This window comes from Equus quagga, chromosome 8 (assembly GCF_021613505.1).
Source record: "Equus quagga isolate Etosha38 chromosome 8, UCLA_HA_Equagga_1.0, whole genome shotgun sequence".
Taxonomy (NCBI): Eukaryota; Metazoa; Chordata; class Mammalia; order Perissodactyla; family Equidae; genus Equus; species Equus quagga.
The window spans coordinates 21639865-21660797 of record NC_060274.1 but is presented as its reverse complement, the minus strand read 5'-3'; the positions used below and the strand labels follow the sequence as shown (position 1 = coordinate 21660797).

General features: G+C 42.8%; 1 protein-coding gene across 3 annotated transcripts in view; it reads left to right on the top strand.

The window, feature by feature from the left end:
* The window catches only part of STX11 (syntaxin 11), a 42478-nt gene extending 21993 nt beyond the window's left edge, over window positions 1-20485 (top strand). For 2 of the 3 annotated variants that reach the window (XM_046670777.1, XM_046670778.1), the window contains one exon: window positions 18433-20485. In XM_046670777.1, the coding sequence (XP_046526733.1) occupies window positions 18433-19301 (869 nt within the window). In that variant the 3' untranslated portion in view covers window positions 19302-20485. Of the gene's footprint in view, window positions 1-16358; window positions 16528-18432 lie in introns of all 3 variants that reach the window. The other variant, XM_046670779.1, reaches the window with a different exon arrangement.
* The last annotated feature ends 448 nt before the right edge of the window (window positions 20486-20933 follow it).

The following is a 20933-nucleotide window of genomic DNA, read 5'->3' as shown; positions in this document are numbered from 1 at the left end:
AGTTATCACTTGTCCATTTGCTTTACAACTTCCAAAATTTTGTTGCTACTCTTTTCTCTCTGATCTTTATCCTAGTTGGTGTATGCCTTTTCAAAAGTTCCTTTAGTGGGATTTTGGGAGGGAGCAAAAGTAACGTTCAGTTTGCCATTTTACCCAGCACATAGAAGTCAACTCTAAAAATACAAATGTGTTTTCTGGAGTGAGTGATATGTATGAAGAGCAGATATATTCATCAGAATAGCTATTTACTGCATTAAGAAGTAGAGGATGGAAGGCAGGACTGGGATGTTTAAGTGGGCCAGTTTGGATTGGGATAGACTGGGGAGGGCCGAGGGACAGCTCTGGTGGGAGGGCGTGTCTAGGAGTCAAGCGGGATGAGATGGCCGTGGTGGAGTTTCTTTAGGCCAAGACAGGTTGAGGGCAGTAAGTAGAAAGTAAATAACTCAACTGACATCTCCACATTTTCCTGTTGATGTTCAGGGAGGGTGTGTGTGTTTACTAACGTGAGTCAACCTGTAAGTACTGCATTTGCTGAGAATTTACTCACTGGGTGCCAGGCACCTCACTGAGTGCGCCTTGAGGTGGATTGTGGCTTTCCAATTTGCTCGGAGCTCGGAGTCCAATGCAGGTCTGCTGGACTTTGCAGCCCCTTCGAAACACTAAGCTGTCATATCTTTGTGTCATTGTTGATACCGGTTATTGAAATTAAGAAAATTTTTGCAGCTACCCAGAAAGCTGAAATATGTGTTTCCCTTGTTACCTTCATAGTTCTGTCTTTAAATGGGTTTGAGAATCAGGAAGTTGCATAAGTCAGTTTTGGTTTCAGCTATGTCTGTATTTTAAATATTTTAGAAGTCTAGTTCACATTTCTGGAATTTTCATTTCTTTATTTAGAATTGCTTTATGTAAGTTTTTTATTTTTTGCTTATCTAAAAAAAGATATTTTTAAGGGACTGAGACCACAGCTCTTGCTCACTGAGCTAACCTCATCGTCTCCCATGCCTGGCACTTAGGAGACCCTCACTATCTGTTTCCTGAGTAAACACATGGAAGTCTCTGCTGTAGTAGCCTATGTGAACACGCCTGTCCAGAAAGACGAGAACATCAATCCCATGGTCTATTTTATGAATTTACTTTAAAACTAGTTAACAGGTTACCCATTTGGTTTATAAAAACAGAACAAACCTAACAAATGCCATCAATTCTATGCTGTTGTATGTATCTGAGCTAATGGAATTGAGGTATTTTAATATACAGTCATGTGTCACTTAACAATGGGGATTTGCTGTTAGTGCCATGGATTCCGCCTCCTAGTGACCCTGTGTATGGCAGACCTTCTGGTGCTGTATCAGACAATGTTCCACTGCTGTTCATAGGGTTTTCTTGGCCAGTTTTTTCAGAAGTGGGTGTCCAGGTCCTTCTTCCTGGTCTGTCTTAGTCTGAAAGCTCCTTTGAAACCTGTCCACCGTGGGTGACCCTGCTGGTATTTGAAATCCCGGTGGCATAGCTTTCAGCATCACAGCAACACGCAGCTGCCACAGTGTGACAACCAACAGACGGGTGGCGTGGTTCCCTGCCTGGGACAGGAACCAGGGCTGTGGCAGTCACGGCTGGCCAAAACAAAACTAACAAACTAAAAAGCAGGGGCTGACCAAATTTGTTATACATTTACCCCAATATAAACTGTTCCATGTAGCAGTTGTACTTTTTAGTGCTATATAGAATCAGCACCTTTAGGTGTTGAACAAATAGTCCTGTTACAGACCTTCAAATGGTAACAGAATTTAAAATTTCCCTTATACATGACTTCTATTTTGGTTAAAAGGGATGTTGCATCTTGGCAGTGGTATTGGTAACATTCATAATTGGAATAGGTGGATAAATTCCTAGCCATCCAAAATTTCAGAGAATTCTATAGCTAAAGAATAGGGGCCGGCCCCGTGGCTGAGTGGTTGAGTTTGCGCACTCCGCTTCAGCAGCCTAGGATTTCGCCGGTTCGGATCCTGGGCACAGACATGGCACCTCTCACTGGGCCAACAGACATGGCATAGCACAGCCAGAGTGACCTACAACTAGAATATACAACTACATACTGGGGGGATTTGGGGAGAAAAAGAAAAAAGAAAACAGGATTGGCAAGAGATGTTAGCTCAGGTGGCAATCTTTAAAAAAAAAGAAAAGAAGAACTTTACTTGTTCCCTCATGCACAGACTATCAATATCCAGGTAGAATAATTCCCAGCAACCATGACATGCATACAATTTTGAATACCATACTTTCATTTTTACTTTCTGTTGAGCAGTCAGTGTAATTAGATTTTAACGTTACAGTCAAGCACGGCATAACGATGCTTTGGTCGATGATGGATGGATCGCACATCTGACAGTGGTCCCATAAGTTGGTGTGGCAGGCTATATTGTGTCGGTTTGTGTAAGGACACTCCATAATGTTCGCAAAACCACCAAATCGCCTAACAACCCATTTCTCAGCACGTATCCCTGCTGTTTGTCAGCCCTGGTGGTCTAGTGGTTAAGATTCAGAAGACTAGGAAGAAGGACCTGGCCACCCACTTCTGAAAAAATTGGCCATGAAACCCTGTGGATAGCAGCAGAGCGCTGTCTGTTAACAGCGCCGGAAGGGGAGAGGATGGCGCAGAAAGACCGGGCAGGATCCGCTCTGCTGTGCACAGGGTTGCTGAGTCAGAATCGACTTGATGGTGCTAACAACAGCAAGCTTTGCTGTGCAAGGAGTTGTTTGTTTGTCCTCTTTGATAGGTATAATGTGAGATATTCACTTTGAAATAAAAATTGTCATTATGAGTCAGTTTGTTTCCTTGGCCCTCTGTTTACAGTAAATGCAAGTATCTACCTCATACTTCCCTGAGGTTCTGAGTGAATGTAAGGCATTAACATTCTGTCCCTCCAGGGATAGGAGTAATATAGAAACTGATAATAGAATACTTGTTTGGGGGCCCGGCCTGGTGGCGCAGCGGTTAAGTTGGCATGTTCCGCTTCTCGGCGGCCCGGGGTTTGCCGGTTCGGATCCCGGGTGCGGACATAGCACTGCTTGGTAAGCCATGCTGTGGTAGGCATCCCACATATAAAGTGGAGGAAGATGGGCACGGCTGTTAGCTCAGGGCCAGTCTTCCTAAGGATTGGCAGTAGTTAGCTCAGGGCTAATCTTCCTCAAAAAAAAAAAAAAAACTTGTTTGGTTTTATTGAATCACTTTAGATCACATGATCAGCACATGTTTCTTAAGGAGTGGTATTTGTACTATTTTGAATAAACTACCTGGTGAAATAAACTGATTCTGGATGGCAATAGTGCAGAATAATAATTCCTAATAACATGTTTGTAAAATACTTTAAAATTTACAGTGCTTTTATATACTTTATTTATATCATTTAATGATTAAAAAACCCCTTATGAAATGGGTAGTGTTATTACCCTTTTACAGATGAGGCAGCTGCCCCTCAGAGATGTGAAGTGTCCTGCTCCGCTTCATCCAGTGTGAGATGGAAACGGGGATGGCGCTCCGATGTCTAGCTGAGCACCTTTTCTTATATCCCATTTGCTTTCGGGAATGATGCCAGTTAGCTGACGGGCAAGACTTCTTCCCCCTGTGTTCCTGTATCCACCACGAGCAGCAACACCTTCCTAAGGTGGGGGGAGAAGGGCTTCCTGTGGGAGACATGTATGAGGGCGATGCTCAGTGGATGTTTATTGAGTTATCATTGTTAATCTGCTCCCCAAAGAAAACACAGCCACAGACTTTACATACACTGAGTCTAGAAGATAGCCGTCATGAGCCTGGCTTCGGCGTGTCGAGCCTCTTTCCCAGTCCCTGGGGTGTGTGGAGTTGGGGTAACCACCTTGAGATTCTTAAACGTGAAAGCAGAACATGAGGATTCCCTTCCTTTTTAGAACTCCCTTTTCTTTCCCAGGCTGCCTTTGGTGTTCCTTTTTTCCTGATTTCACCTGCTCAGAAATGGTGGTGGTGGAAAGGACAGTGGGACCTGCCCTCTCCCTGCCCCTGCCGGATGCCCCAGCAGGAAGGACCCAGGGAACTCGTGTGGTTGGTTTACCAGGGAAACGTCCTATTACCTCACAGCGTCGGGCTCAGTCCTTCTGAGTGCTGTCTCTTAACTATTCACAAACTTCTAGGATAGAAGAGAGTCTAGAAGAATATGCATTAGACTTTTGTCAGTGGTTATTTTATGTAGTTATTACATATAGTAGTTTTAGATGATGTGAAATTTTTACTTTCCGTGTAAAACACTTCCATGTCATTTGATTTCTTCTCTTTTCTTTCTTTCTTTCTTTTTTATAAAGAACTTGGGTTACTTTCATACACAGAAGAAAAGAGAGATTTTACAATAAAAGAATTGGAACAAAAGTTATTTAAGAGCCCCAATAATATGGTAACACACAAGTGTTAGTGTTCATTTGTGATTATAGATGAGATAGGTAATAAACCGTTTGTATGTATTAGCAAATGCACTGTTTATACTAATAGTCACTGAATCTACATTAGTTTGTCGAGTGAGTTAAAATCACAAAGTAGACAATATTAGGTAGCATATCCAGAGTGCTTCCTCTGCCAGGCACTGTTCTAAGAGCTTTACGTGGATTATCTCGTTTAATTCTCTCCCCCATCCTCTGCAGGAGGTAGTTATGACATGGGGAAGATAAGGGAGGGAGAAGGTGATGACAAGGAAATGTGACTTAAGCAGAGGTTTGAAAAGCACTCAGCTATTCGGAATCGCCCTCTCCTACTGCTGGGAACCCTGCCCCCGGTGAGGTGGCCCAGGTTGGGCTCGGAGGGGGCGGAGTTGGGACTCGAGTATCTCCCCAGTCTCAACACTCAGCCGCTCTCCTGCATTTCGCTGAGTAGGTGTGAAATTTGGAGCAGATTCTATGCCTCTGGAAAGAAGTATCCTGATTGCCTTTAACTCTCTGAATGATTAATAGGGCCCTAATCAACTCCGATGTCCGTTAGCAACCTAGTGCACATCCCACTAATTTTTATTCTTTTTAGTGTGATAGCAAAAAATGTCTGTGGTCCAGTCTTGGATGACAGGGGAAGGTCTGGAACATGGCAGCAGCGTCCTGTGGGGAAGCTGCGTTTGGCCTGCGGGGTGTTGTTTAATTTGGCAGTGATCTGAACAGTAGACTTGCGATATACTTAAACTATCTTCCTCCGTCTCAGGACTGGCTCTTCAAGTTCTGCATTCCTCTTATCAGACTGAAACTCAGCCAGGGTTGAAACTGCTGTCTGGGCACTGTCCCGCCCCCACTGCTCACAAACTCCTGTTGAGCACACACGTTATCAAACAGCTTCTGCAGAGCCTTTCTTGTGGAGGCTGCTTGTGTGTGAGATAATCTTTTTTTAGCATCATTTTTTTTTTCTCCTCACCATGATGATGACCACAATCCTCAAAAGGAAAGGAAGGCTGTCCTCAGACATGCTAAGAAACACATGCTCCTTTTACGTGCATGCTTTATATTAACGTTTGTATACAATATGAGTAGACCATTGTAGCCATACACTGCACTAAAGTCAAGTTATGCGCATAGGCCATGATTGAGTAGGTGACAACTATCCTCAGGACAATTATTTTGTACATGGTGCTTATGTTTGTGTTTTCAAATCGTAGCAGTAAACTTTTGTTTTAAATGCATGAGCATTTACTTTCCAAAAATGATGATTTATCCGTGATTCCTATCGTTCTCCTAGGCTCTCTTTAAAGAAGAATGCACATTATGGGGTATAGAGAAACCTAAAGGGGGAGCGGTGTGCCAGTTAGCTTTGTCAGTGCAGCAAACCACCCCCAAATCATATTTCTCGTAGTTGTGAGGATGAAGTGAGGTAATCCGTGTAAAGCTTCCACAACAGCCCCTGGCAGAGAGTAAGTCGTGGGTGGTTCTTGTACCAGCTCACCGGGGCTCTGTCATACAGCTGCAGTGCTGGGTCACCTGGTGGCTAGCCTCTTCTCCATGTGGTCCTCCTCCTGCAGGAGGCTAGCCCGAGCTTCCTCACAAAGTGGTTCCGGTGTTCCCAGTACTAAGAGAGGGCAAGCCCCGATGTGTTCCTGCTAGGCAAGCCTCTGCTTGCATCGTGGGTTCTCTTGTTCTCTGTTGTGTTCATTGTTTGGCAATCAAGGATAGTCTGCCTCTGGCGAAATTTATTCACAGTTCTCCTCCAAGACAAATATGCTCACCCTCATCCTAGGATTCCCAGGAGTCCCATCCCATTATGGCATCAGCCTCTGAGTCCAGATGCCTGTCCGTGAGCTGCATCACTTCTGGATACACGTGAGCCTCAGGTACAGCTCTTAAGATGTGGATCCTCTTGATCCTGAGACAGTGAACCAAAAAGACTAGTTACCTCCCCATACACACCCACGATGTAATGGTGAAATAGGGCAAGGGTAACCAAAATATGTAATCCATTAAAACAAGAAGACACAAACAGGCTACTAACAGCAATCCCTGGTCCTCAGCACTTCTATCCAGGTCCATGTTGCTGGGTCCCTGCACTCCTGGGCCTGGGGATGTCCCTTGATTAGGACCCAGTTCTGCCCCTCAGGAGTGGTTCACTGGTTTATGGTTCTCCACTGCTGCTGGCTCCACCCTCTGAAACATTCTTCCTTTCCCCAAAGAAATGGCTTGTTTTTGCTTCTACACAGCTTCCTTGGCTTGGTTCCTGCTGTGTACAGTCGGACACCAGGGGCCCTCTTTTCCTTTGAAGGGGCTCTGTCTCTTTTAGGCTGTGCTTTTGTGCTTGTCAGTAAAACCCTCTTAAAGGCTTGGTAGATTTCCTGAGCATCCCGTAGGATCCCTGCCCCTAAAGCTCACAGCCACAATTTTTTTTCAAGTCAGACCAATCTCTCTCTACTTGGGGCTGAGTGCCAGGCTGCTACAAGACCACACCGTTAGGACTCTTGGGTCCCTTTCGTCTGGCTGAGAAGGTCTGCTAGGTACCACATTAAATTTCACAACAGTCTTTACTCTGAGGCCATTTCTTACTTTGAGAATCTTTTCTTCCAGTTGAAGAGACTGGAGAGGTAAAAATGTTTCTTTTTCCAATCTTGTGAGTTCTGGTTCTTCTCAGTTTTCTCTAAATAATGCTTAATAACTAAATAATACATTTTTTAGCTCATCCTTCTCTTGCAGAATCTTCTATGAAGCCTGGGGCAGCCTGCGGGCTTCTTCGTAGAGTTGTATCAGGGTTGCCAGTAGCAAGCCCTTTTGCACAAGTGCTTTCCAAGCCTCTGCTTGCATCATATTTACTAATGTCCCAGTGGCCAAAGCAAGTCCCAGTCTCATGCCACATTCAAATTTGAGGAGTTAAGAAATAGTCTATACTTCTTGATGGGGCAAGCTGCAAACATTGTGTAGTAAATTTCTTTTCAACCTTTCTCAAATATGTACACATTTGGGAGGAAATAATGGGCCACTTAGGAGATCAGATCAAGAAAGTAGGATGTGTGAATTGATGATCATCACATCATGGAAATAATCTTACAATTTGATGCTTCCATAGTTTAGATACTATCTGGTACTAAAATAGTAAAATTAGTAGCTGCCGGGGTCCAGCCCCAGCCGGAACAGGGTCTCCTGAGGGATGGACGGCGTTGGCGAAGGAGGAGGCAGTGAGACAAGGAGTTTGGTGTCCAAGTCTAACTTTATTTTGTGTATGTATGATTTATATAGGGCTCAGGGTATGCAAGGATGATTTCATGAAACAGTCCCAGTACATATTTTTTGGCTCGCATACGCGGGTTTTTGCAAAGTAGACAATGGTTCCTAAGAGCAACCGTATCTAGATTGTGTGTAGGCCTGGGGGAGTCAAGCTTCTGCAATTCTTTACTTCAAGGAGGCCACCCCCAGCGGCCTCCTGACTCAATGGGCCCTGGCAACCGCCGTCCTCCTAGAGAGATCTGTGGGGGGCGCAGATTTCTTTGTTCCTTCTCCACTCCTACCGCTTCACCCGACCAAAGGACGGGTCAGAATGTTCTTTCCCTAGAAGATGTTTTTCCCCAGAACTTTCCCTAGAATATTGCATTGTGTCATTCTCATTCCCAGGGCCGGGCTGACTTCCCCTGAAATAACCCCAGGTGCAGAACAGAGTAAGCAGAAGCAGGAAAGTCAAAAGTCCCAGGGAGACTCGTTGCAGGGGCAGCCTGGTAGATTCCCTTGAGGGTCGCCGTGCATCCCCTCATCTCTTTCCCGGACCGTTTCACAAGGCAGAGGCTTAACTTGTAGGCTGACGGCTCCCGGCAGTAGCAATCATTTATCAAGCTTCCAATATATTCCAGGCTCGTGAAAATGCTTTACATATGTTAGAATGTTATTGCTGTAAATGGAAATGTCTAGTCCGTAGGAGTTTTCCCCCCTCACTAATAACCTTCTTTCCATCATTATTTGTAGGTTACCTACATACAGTGAGCTCCTTTTCTTTATCTTTAAAACTAAGGCACTGTGCAGGATGATCATTAAGGTCTTTTTCTGCTCTCACCTCTGATTTTACTTCAGGTGGTTATTGGGTTGATTGAGGAGACAGCACAATAAGCAGCTTCCCTTTACCCACCTGATTTCCATACCAGTTGAGATATGAGAAGGAAAAAGCAGTCCGAGGGAAAAGTCTTACCTTTGTTACCAATAAAGACAAGGCTGGAGGACGTGGCTTCATCGCAACTCAAGATCCCAGATGTAGATGGACTTACCCTCCCCAGTAGCTGAGCTCTCCCCCTCCCACCCAGGAGCAGAGCAGAGAACACAGGCTCTCCATAGGAAGCCCACTTCCAAGAGGAAGCGGGCAGGAGAGGCTGGGCTACCGTGGACAACTTCTGGGTTCACCAATCAGATAAGCAACTTCATGCCCCTTGGCAGGAGGAGGTGGAGAGAGGAACCTACAGGAAAGAAATCTCACAGTGGGAAAGAATGTTCCTTATCAATGCTAACACCATACACCTTCAACTAGTCACACAGCTTCAGTGCGGGACTGAGTGGGTAGAGCATGAATTTAGGGTCTGGACAGAGGTGGACTTAAATCCCAGCCTTCTCACTTACTAACAGGATAGATTGGAGAAGGAACTTGGCTTTACTGGGATCCATTTATTAGTCAGTTGAAAATTATGGTACCCTCCTCACACAGTTATTGTGAACATGTTGCTGGATTATATATCAATTTTCCGGTACAAAGACTGGCTTATATTGGACACTCAGTTTGTCGCTCAGACTTGTGTTTCCTTCCTTTACTTAGTAGGTTTGATGCTAGAGGGCTGCTGACCCACGTATAGCTTACCATTATTCACTACTTGGTTTTTATTGAATTTCTTAGTCTGCTACAACATGTAAGTGGAATGAGAGGAATGTCAGGAGCAATGTAACTGAGATAGGGTTTGACATTTTAACCCTGAGGGAAGAGAAACATTTTAAAGCAAATGAAACTACATCACTACACAGTTCAAAGATGTTACTAATGATCGTCTGAGTCATGGATAAATTGTGTGCAATGTCTTCTCAAGTACATCAGTGCATTTTACAAGAGGATTTCCAACAAAACAGAGTGAATACCTTTCATATTTAAAGAGAGAAACTTCAGTTGGGAAAAGTCATGGATATGGAAAAACCTCAGGCATTGACAATGTTGGATAACTGGGATTTTTCTGCACTCATGGAAAAAATGTCAGTCAAAAATAATAATTTGTGGGGCTGGCCTGGTGGCGCACTTAAATTATTAAGTTCCCACACTCCACTTCGGCGACCTGGGGTTCGCTGGTTTGGATCCTGGGTGTGGACCTACGCACCACTTATCAAGCCATGCTGTGGCAGGCGTCCCACATAGAAAGTAGAGGAGATGGGCACGGATGTTAGCTCAGGGCCAATCTTCCTCAGCAAAAAGAGGAGGTTTGGCAGCTGATGTTAGCTTAGGGCTAATCTTCCTCAAAAAAAAAAAATAATAATAATTTGTTCTGTGGACAATTGAAGAAGAGTAACAGCCAACAGCATTAGGATCAGTGTCTAAGAGAAAGAGGAATAGAAAAAAGAATGTGAAAATTCTGTGGGATTGTCCTTAACTAGTATTATGAGTTGGAAAAGAAAAGGTCATTAATGATTCTGGAAACTCTATTGATTCTCTTTTAAAAAAATACTCCATGGAATAGTTATGAAATATAAAATTTAATCAAAGACGTACACATTTTCAAACCGGACTAAAAATGTATTCCTCATCACTTTTAATTTCTACATAGATTTCTTCTATATTTTCTAGCCAAAAGTTTGCTTCAAAAGCCAAATCAGATGTAAGATACAGCAACAACTGTTTTCATTTGTAAATGCTAATACAGATGAGAGTGGAAAAACTTGTAGAGGTGATTTGGGCCTTGACCCCGAGCGCTCTTCTCTTTTCTTCCTCCCTCAGCAAACTCATCTTCTAGCATCGCCTCAGTGCGCACCTCTGTGCCCCTGACCGTAATGCTTCTGTCTCCGAGTATCGGTGTTTCCTTATTCCAGCGGTCTCTGCTCAGTCATGGCGACAGTGATCTTTGTTATACGAGGATTATCTATGAGCGTTAATAATTTCCTGGACGTCTGGAAAGTTGCAATGAGTTATGCCTGACTGGATGCTATAACGGCTGAGACCCTGCAGTGCGGGGGAAAGCCCTGATAGGAAGATGCTACTGTGGGAAAGAAGGTAGTAGTTCTAATGGGGAAAACATTTTCGTGTGCTCATCCAGATCTAGGTTATTAGATGCTAATAATTTTTCCAAATAGAAAAGCTTGATTAGGGAATGCTGTGGTCTGTAAGTTCGCATCTGCCCAAATTCATATGTTGAAATCCTAACCCCCAAGGTGATGATATTGGAGGTGGGATCTCTGGGAAGTCATGAGGGTGGACCCTCATGAATGGGATTAGTGCTTTTATAAAAGAGGACCCACAGGGCTGGCCTGCCCCTTCTACCATGTGAGGTTAGAGCAGGAAAATGGCCATTTATGAACCAGGAAGCGGGCCCTCACCAGGTACAGAACCCGACCATGCTCACACCCTGATCTTGGACTTCCAGCCTCCAGAACTGTGAGAAGTAAATTTCTGTTGTTTATAAGCCATCTAGTCTGCAGTATGTCGTTATAGCAGACAGAGAATAGGTTCCCCGTAAGACTGAAGATTTCAGAAGCCTTTTTGGGGAGGCTCAGGAAAAAGAAGCTAGTGCAGGTTTGTGGTTTACAGGTGGGCTCTCGGGTCTGGTGGATGCTGGATTCAGATCTCAGCTCCACGTTTATTGACTGTGTGACTTTAGGCAATTGCTTCAACTCAGTAGGCCTCAGGTGTCCTCGCCTGTGAAATGGGATGACGCTGATAGCTCATGGGGGCTGCACAGTGCTTGGACTGTGTCTGGCACGTTGCAGATGGCTCATCAATGTTAGCCATAGAGCAGGATGCGTGGAGTCGAGTCCCAGAGCAGCTGCTTGATTTACAGCGCATTTCTGCAGATCCCATCGGAGAGCGTTTTGCTCTCGGTAAAACTCTGACTGCCCACTGGCTGCGGACTGACTGTGCACATTGGACTGCCTTCTTCTGTTTAGATGTTGGCAGGAAATTCTGATGGAGGGAACTGAAAAGTGAAAGTGTCAGGGGGCATCAATGAGTAGAGTGATTGGAAAGTGGAGACTGTCTCCTCTTTATAGGTCAGACTCCCTCAAAATGCTTTGGCAAAACTCCTTCCTGCTTTTTGCTTTTGAAAGGGGCAAACAAGAGACTGATTTTATTATTTTTTCTAGCCTCAGACTTTTATAATTGTAATCTATCTCAATTAACACTCTTCAAACTCTCAAATTGCGGTTTGAGTTGCACCCCAAGAAATTAAACAATTAAATGTGTTTTTGACTATATTTAATAATACAGTACTGCATATTTGAAAGTTGCTAAGAGAGTAGATCTTAAAAGTTCTCTTCACAAGAAAAAAATTTTTGTAACTCTGTATGGTGACAGATGTTAACTAGACTTATTGTGGTGATCATTTCCTACTATATACAAATATCGAATCATTATGTTGTACACCTGAAACTAATATAACCTTGTATGTCAATTATACCTCAATAAAAAAATATTTTTGCCCAGTGCACTTCAAAATCCAACATCAATTTTATTTTTTTTAATTAACTTTAGAACAGCAAGAAGATAAGAGCTTTCAGGAAATCTTTTTATTTTAGCCTATAATTTTTAGAAGTTCAAAGAATGATTTTCCCCTCTTAGATGTGTTATTTTTTAAATCAAGAAATGGAGCAGAATGCTAGGTTTTACTCACTTGAGTGAAATTATTATTTATGGATCTGAATCAACCTGTTTGAGAAAGTACACTCATTGCCCTTAAGGGTTGTGTTACTCTGGTGTGTCCTGGAAAGTAAATGCTAAGTTATTGTGACAGGTCCCTATGGGGCTTTCTGGTGCCTGCCACATGTCTGTGGTGGTGGTTGGGGAGGAGGGGCTGCACGAGGTGGTCAGAAAGGCGAACTCAGAGTGACCACATGGAACTATGCGGGTTGTGCTCACCACAAGGGTGCTTGGCCACAAGGATGCAAGGGGCTAGAAATCTCTCGTGTGCCTAGTTCACCAGGCTCTGTGCCCTGATACAGGGCTATACCCACCCAGAGAAAGGGGCCCTCTTCTCGTTTCCACAAAGATGTCACATGGTCCAGACTCAAAGGCTCCTTAAGGCACCATATGGACCAGTGGTGGACCTAGGCATAAAGACAGGTTGTGATTTGTAATTATCATTTTCTTTTAATAATAGTTTAAAAATTGCTATCAAATTAGGACACAGGGGATAAAGATTATAAAATCTGAAAATCCGAACATGGGCACTTCATTACTGAGGTCAGGGAGATTCTCTGCTCCGAGACTCCTCATTCGGACTGTGTATCTTGGCACAAGATCTGTTTAGTTTCACTAGTAGCTGAATACCATATGCAAAGCCTGTGTGTGTGTGTGGGTGGGTGTGTGTATGTGTCTAAATGTGGACTTCAGTTCCCATTAAAACAAGAATCCTAAACTTTCTGACCTCACATTACAGAGGAACAGTGTCTAGAGCATTTCTTTGTCATAAATACAGACGGGAAGACCCTTCCATGCTTTCGGACTTGTTCCCCTCCTGTAGTCTATAAGGTGATCCCCATAATAAACCTCACGTGATTTGTACATTGCCCTCCTCTGCAGTGTGCACCCCCATGTGTAAACTTTCTCACTACTTGTAAAAAATACTTTAACATATGGCTGTGAAACAGGGAAAGGTTTTGTTTCCTAGAAGTGGGCAAATTTGTTTACTGTATGTATTGCTTAATGTATAATAATGTATGTGTTATATGAAGGCCTCCTTTTAACTTAATTACCTCTTTAACAAAGACCTTATCTCCAAATACGATTACATTCTGAGGCACTGGGGTTAGGGCTTATGAGCTCAGTATACGAATTGGTGGGAGGGGGAGTGGTACAATTTACCCCATAATTATGTATGAACAATTTTTTTCTTGTTCCCCTTAGAGTAAGTAGACACAAGACCTGTCTTTTATGATCAGAAATATAGTTCTGCATTGTGTTTATAGCTGGTTCCCCTAGAAACAGGAAGGGAACAATGACTTTGGTGGTGGTTCTTCATAGCACCCAGCCTATGGCTTATTTATGTGGCCATGAGCCCCACTCATTGATCTTCTGTGGTAGGTACACCTGCTGTCTGAATATTTCTTTTCTGATATGACAGAAAGTGTCAAGATCTTATGTGCCAAATACATTAGGTTCTTGGCAGCAGGATCCAGGTCCCAGTGGCCAGCATATTTAGCTAATAGAGTATTTCTGCCCTTCATTTTTCACCATGAATGCTGTTAGGGAATTTATTCTCTCTGTACCTGAGGGTATCTCATAATAATAAAGCTCAGTCAGTGTTGCTCATACTCCCCTTTGGTCAGTGCCTGCAACAATTATATTTGTCCATCCTAAAGTAAAGGAGTTGGGGTAAATTCTCTAACATTCTTGGTTACTTTGCCTTTTGGACTTCATAAATTGTTTTTATGCCTTGCTGGGCTGTGAGTGAGTTCTCGGCTGACCTTGATTTCATATCTAACCTCCATGCCAAGCAGTCAAGGTGGTGCTTCAGGAAGCCAACAGCTCTCCACTGGGGAGAGAGGCTGGTAGCTACCACTTTCTGTCCCTACCAGTTATTTGCTCATCAAGACTGCCCCCAAGCTGAGAACTATTGTAAGTTGTCCAGAACTGCATGATGTTTATGAATAAAAAGATGCCATGCTAAGTATCTATAGAACGGGTCACAAATTTGAGTGTGCATAGAATCACTTAGAGATCATCCTAGACCTACTGAATCAGAAACTCTAGGGGCCCAGCCATCTGTGTTGTTTGCAGCTCTCCAGAAGATTCTGTTGCCTCCTAAGGTTGAGAGCCACTGAGCTACCATCATCTCTCTCTTCCTTTATTTTCTTTTACATAAAATCTTACTGCCCAGTGAAAGAAACCTTAAGCAATTTCCCCTTCCTTCACTGTGGGGTGTAGTTCTCAGGAAAGGTGATAAGCATGCCTGAAAAGATAATTAGAAAGTAGAAGCAGATTTCTGGTAGTTGGTTGTAAATTTTCTTTTGAGTTCTTCATCTCTGTGTGAATCTAAGCAGGATTTCTTCCAAGAACTTTATGAATGGAATTTAGTGAAATTTATTACATTATTCTTTATCAGAATGAAACAGAAAGATTAATAGAATTATTTGATTTTCCTTTCTCATTTACCATGGTTCCCTTTTTAGGATCTCATAGTAGGCAATCAAGCTACTGGATGTGTAGATTATTTTGATCTTCTTTCTGTGCCTCCTTACATCTTTTGGTATAACTGCAGCAAGAGACATTCTTTCAGGGACATTCTTAGAAATGGCAGCCTCTTGGTTGACTTTCTGCTGTAGTTTTCCTTATTCTTGCTCCCTGGCAACCAGGAGGCCTTCTAGATCAGTGGGACCAACTCATTTGGGGCTGGGCTGGGCCAGGAAAGATGAGCAGGAAGGCATGATGAAGGCCACCGTCTTGTCGCCACGTCCATAGAGAATCTTTAATTCCCCACACTCTTCCTTTCTCTCTCCTTGCCAATCATGGGCTTGAGCCTTCAAATGAGTGCAGGCCTTCACCTGATTTAGGACAGGCCTTTATGGTCGTTAGGTCTTGAGAGGGAATGACTGTCTCTGAACATCTTCTTCAAAGGCCGGTTTCTGTGTGATTGAAGTGTGCTTTGCTCTTCATATTATGAATGAGATGTTCCCCCTAAATAGTTTCTTCATGGCTCTAGGAGAGCAATGCAGAGCACGAGACCTGTCTAGGACGAGTGGGAGACCGACAAGCAGATCCCTGATTTCTGGTGTGTGGCGCTGTTCCTTGACCACCCGTTACCTTCCATTGTAGTGCCTCCTAAGTCTTGACCAAGATGCAAGGAAGGCATCTATCACCTACTCTTGCCTTGTTAATCAAAATGCATCCATTCTCTGTCTCATCCACCTGTTGCATAGTAGAATATATTGGATGCTAACTTAAGCAGATAGATACAGCTCAACTCCCTCCTAGCTAGAATGTACTTTCCCCTGGTCACATGAGCTGTTGACCTGATTGTAATGCATTGGTTTTAAAGAAGGACCTTAAGAAGTTAGTCCTTTAAACAAATAATATTTATAGTTTTGTGGGATTTTATTTAATTATAAAATCTACAGGGACATTGTAAATATTTGGAAAATACAGAAAAGCACAAAGAAGTAATTAAAAACCATTTATAATTCCACCATTTGAAGAAAACTAGTATTAATGTTTGAGGTGTATTACTCAAGTCTTTGTTTCAGGATATCTGTGTGGTAGTGTTGCACAGTCTCCTCTCTTTACCTACATTTGATAGATTGTATGTATTTATGCTTTTCATCCCATTAGATAGCCTTCTAAACTCTGTGATCGTGTAGCGGCCAATACCTTATTATTGTGCATTTAGCTTATTTCTGAATTCCTGTAAGAACAATGTGTTGATGAAAATATAGCAATGAGCTTCACACACCCTTGCATATTTCCTTAGAATAAATGTACATTAGAATAAATTTAAAACAGAAACACATTTTAAAAGGTTTTGATACATACCGTTCAACTGCCTTCCAGAAAAGTTCTGTCAATTTGCCCTCCTACCAGCATTTTTTAGAGTTCTCAGAATCTTCCCCAACTTTTAAAAATTATTATTAAAAAAACAGTTCCTGCCAACTGAGTGGGCAGAAAAAATATTAGTGGTTTAATAGTGAAGTCCTTCATGACTCACTTTTATACATTTGCTCAGGAAGTTTAGTGAAGTGGTTAATGAGGCCACGCTGGAGACCTGGGGTGAAGTGCTCCATCTCTTCTGCTCGCTGGCCTGCTCAGGTCAGGATAATACCTACTTCAGGAAGTCGATCTGAAGATAAAAGTGGGCATCCCATGAAAAGTGCCTAGAAAGACCTGGCATTACGGTAAGCACCCGATACATATTAGCTACTCTTACGTTCTCCAGGATGTATATTTCTTCTTACATGAATTGCCTTTTCATTTTCTTTGTTTGGGCAAGTGGTTTTTTTTTGGCCAGAGGTTTTAATATATTAAGTATGTTAACCCATTATCTGCCATATGTTGCAATTTCCCCCAACTGGTGGTTTGTCTCTAAATTTTGTTCCAAGTGAGGAAATACTTGGCTATCAGGAAACACAGGCCAGAGAAAGCATCGTTTTGATCCAGGCTGGGTCTTTTTCTGCCTCTCGGTCATGCTTCTTGAAGAGTCACCTTCCTCATCATTGAGAAGTTCTGGTATTGATTTTTGTCATCAGACAGCAAAAGTGGCATTTTAAGCAGGATAACTTATATTAAAAATCATCACCATTGAATAAAACTTTGCTTAATTTATGTAAATATGATCATGGCAGATAGATGAGAGTCCACGGTTAGTATTTCACCATTTTCCACTTATCACTAAAGCTCCAACTTGTTAGCATTCCATTAGTGGTGCTGTACAATTAATTAGCTCAACTTGAGAGAAGCTTTTAATATGAGATCAGGATCTCTGATAGATTGAGTGGCCATTAAGTACTACTGCTTTTCCCTCCTTTTCTTCAAGTTATATAGTAGAAAGAGAATTTAGCCACAAAATCTTGTGTGTAAGGGCAATATGCTCATTATTTTGACATATATACATGCTACTAAAAATGAAATTTTTTCACTTCCCTGGAAAAAATAAGGACATAGAGAACATTATTTTTCCTTACTAAGCACAGAACTGATCAGAACCAGCCTTATAAAAACATGGAAATTCTACTTGAGCTGCCAACTTGTTTCAAAAAGCTGTTAACAGTGGACAAATACTGCTTCTGTGTGATGGATAAATGGGAGTGTGTTATATTATTGCTACTAGGCTTGTATATGATTGAAATTTTCCACATAAAATTTTTTTAAAAAGCCGTTTCATTAATAATGCTTACCACTAGGGCCCTTGGGAAAAACTGAACATCTTTCATTTCTGATTCTTCATCTGGCGTATGCTATGTGATTGCCAGCCAGATGTGTATTTTCCCTCTACTCACCTCACCTACTTATTAAAATTGCGTTAAACACTTAACTACTTCCTTATCTTTTTCACTTTTAATATCTTCCATCAGCATATATTTTGGAATTTTCTTCCCAAATATTTTTAAGCGCTAAGTATTGAGCAAGCTCAAATTGAAGGACGTATCAGTGATATTGGGTAGAAGTACAAGGAAATTTCAGCTTCCAAATTTCATACTTCCTTATTAGACCTTTGTCTTTATTTTGTTGTTTTATTTCAAGCATGTTTTTACGTTTATAACATTTTTAAGGGAGAACAATTTAAACCATGATTTATATGGTAACTATTTTAAGAGTTATTGTGGTGTGAAGACTGAGGGCTCTTAGAAGTGCTGAAATAGGCGACGCTTAGAGTTGGCCCCAAAGCCGTGTAAATTGTCCTTATTTAAAAATCTTTATCTTTGCAAGGCTTTTCTTCTTATTTTTCCTTTTTCTGTCTGTTTTGATTTGCAATGATTGGAGAACGTAAAGCAAGAAAAAGAGATTGGCTCCCAATGCAATCTAAAATTTTGAATTGCTGGTGAAGGTCTGGGTGCCTGTGATATTGATGCCTGCCTACCGGCTATAACATACGAGTGTGTTCCTGCCTCTCTGTCACGTTAGCCCTTGACTTGTAAGCAAAACGTCATATAGTATTTAGCTCCTTTAGAGCATTTGTTAGCTACGCCCAAGCATGAAGAACGGGGAGTGCTGAGCCTAACGTTTCTTTAAGCTTCAGTTCCCGCAATGCAAATACTTGACTCTCGCTAGAGGAATTTAACCTCCGTATCTCTAACTTGCAGGCAAAATGAAGGACCGGCTCCCAGAACTTCTGGACTTAACCAGGCAGTGCGACCAGCAGTTCCCAGGCGAAGACGATGACTTTGATGCGCCCCACGAGGACATCGTGTTTGAGACGGATCACCTTCTGGAGTCCCTGTACCGGGACGTCAAGGACCTTCAGAATGAAAACCAGCAGTTGATAGCCGACGTGAAGCGGCTGGGAAAGCAGAATGCTCGCTTCCTCACATCCATGCGGCGCCTCAGCAGCATCAAGCGGGACACCAGCTCCATTGCCAAGGCCATCAAGGCCCGGATCGAGGCCATCTACCGCAAGCTGTGTGCCATGAAGGCGCAGTGCGAGGCGGCTGAGGCCCAGCACGGCGAGCACTCGGCCGTAGCGCGCATCTGGCGGGCACACTACTGCGCGCTCACCCGCACCTTCGAGAGCGCCATGCACGAGTACAACCAGGCCGAGATGAAGCAGCGCGACAACTGCAAGATCCGCATCCAGCGCCAGCTGGATATCATGGGCAAGGACGTCTCGGGCGACCAGATCGAGGACATGTTCGAGCAGGGCAAGTGGGATGTGTTCTCCGAGAACCTGCTGGCCGACGTGAAGGGCGCGCGGGCAGCCCTCAACGAGATCGAGAGTCGCCGCCGCGAGCTACTGCAGCTGGAGAGCCGCATCCGCGACTTGCACGACCTCTACAAGCAGATGGCCCGGCTGGTGGAGCAGCAGGGCGACACCATCGATACCATCGAGCTCAACGTGCAGAAGACCCTCGACTACACGGGCCAGGCCAAGGTGCAGGTGCGCAAGGCGGTGCAGTACAAGAAGAAGAACCCCTGCCGGACTCTCTGCTGTTGCTGCTGCCCTTGCCTCAAATAGCAGGCCGGACGGGGCCCCCGCGCCCCATCCCCAACAGGAGTGCGCCGGGAAGCACACTCAGAAAGACTTGAGGGTCCTCTGCGCTGGGGTGAGTTGTCCCAGTCCCTAGCTAGGGACCTCAGTCTTTAGAGAAAGAAGAGACTCGAGGTCCAAGAATTCCAACTCAGCTTGTGCTCTAGAAGATGGTTGATGCCGTCCCCTGTTTCTTCAGTAAGGACGGGTACCTAGCGAAGTTGTGTGAGGTCGTCACGTGGCATTTTGCGCCCTTGCCCTGTTAAGAGAAGCCAAATAGGGAACTGACGTTGTCGCGTGCTGTGGGGTAAATGTCCCCGGATGTTTCCTTGTGAAACTCTAGGAGGAAGTCAATTCTGCGTCGGCTGATAGCATGGACTCATTACCAAAAAAATTCATGTACTCCATCCTGAAAGTACCTTGGTTCTGTTCGATTTCACGTGAAATTGACCTTAGGGAAAACCGTATGCCTTTCATTTCTGATTCTTCATCTGGCATATGCTATGTGATTCCTGCCTAGATGTGTATCTTCATTCTGCTCACCTCCCCTACTTATTAAAATCACATTTTACATCCACTGTTTCCTTATCTCCTTCACTTTTAATAACTTCTATCAGAATATATTTTGGGATTTTTTTTCCCAAATATTTTTAAGCACTGAGTATTGAACAAGCACTCAAATTGAAGTATCAGTCACATTTTATATATTTTTCATAAATGAAAATTATTTAAAATTTATCTTTTTACTTGATTATTACAAATGCACATATATATGTAATGTAAAGTACTAATATTTGCTAACACGTGTACATAGTGACCAATTGGTTTAACTTTACTTTTGTAAATATGATACATAAACATCAGGAAAAACACTTTTACTGGTTGATGGTGTTGATTTGCTTGTTTTGACTTTTATTTCACTCCTGTCTGCATCTCCATAGTCCAGTTTGGGTCAAAACTTTATTTTGAACAACTCTGTGTTGGTTATGGTGATAAAGACAGATGTCAAAGGCTGAAAATGCACACCGAACGAGAGATAATAAAATGACATTCTTGGAAATGTTACTTTTGTTTTACTGAGGACATTCCTTTCATGCATTGAATGGAGTCATTTAAAATAAAAGAATCTTGTTTTTCAAGTTAGTTTAATAAACATCACACTATAAATATCCAATTTATGTATTTGTCTCTTGATCTCTTAAATCTTAGGTTACTTTTTCAATTATTCTTTCAAAAAATTCTACTAGCTGCTTGAGGCTCCCACATCTGGATGGAACTCTGAATAGAGGGAAAAAAAAATAAAAAAGAATTCACATGGGAGTGCCTTGCTGTCTCTCCGGAGTTACTTACAATAGTATGGCAAAATCATTGTATTTTGGAGATTTGGTTTCCTTTGCAAACTTTGTAATGCCCTTTCCCACATTTACCATGTTTCCTGTCTTTTTTCTGAGTCAACTCGACTCTTTCTACTCGTTATTTAATAAATGGGCAAGTTTATTCAGCAGTTATAATTCTCAGCTCCTTCAGACAGTGAAATTTTAAAAGGAGTAGAAAGAAGAGTATGTGGACTCTTTGGGACAATCTGACTAATCTGCTTATGACCAAAAAACGTAGCCCTGC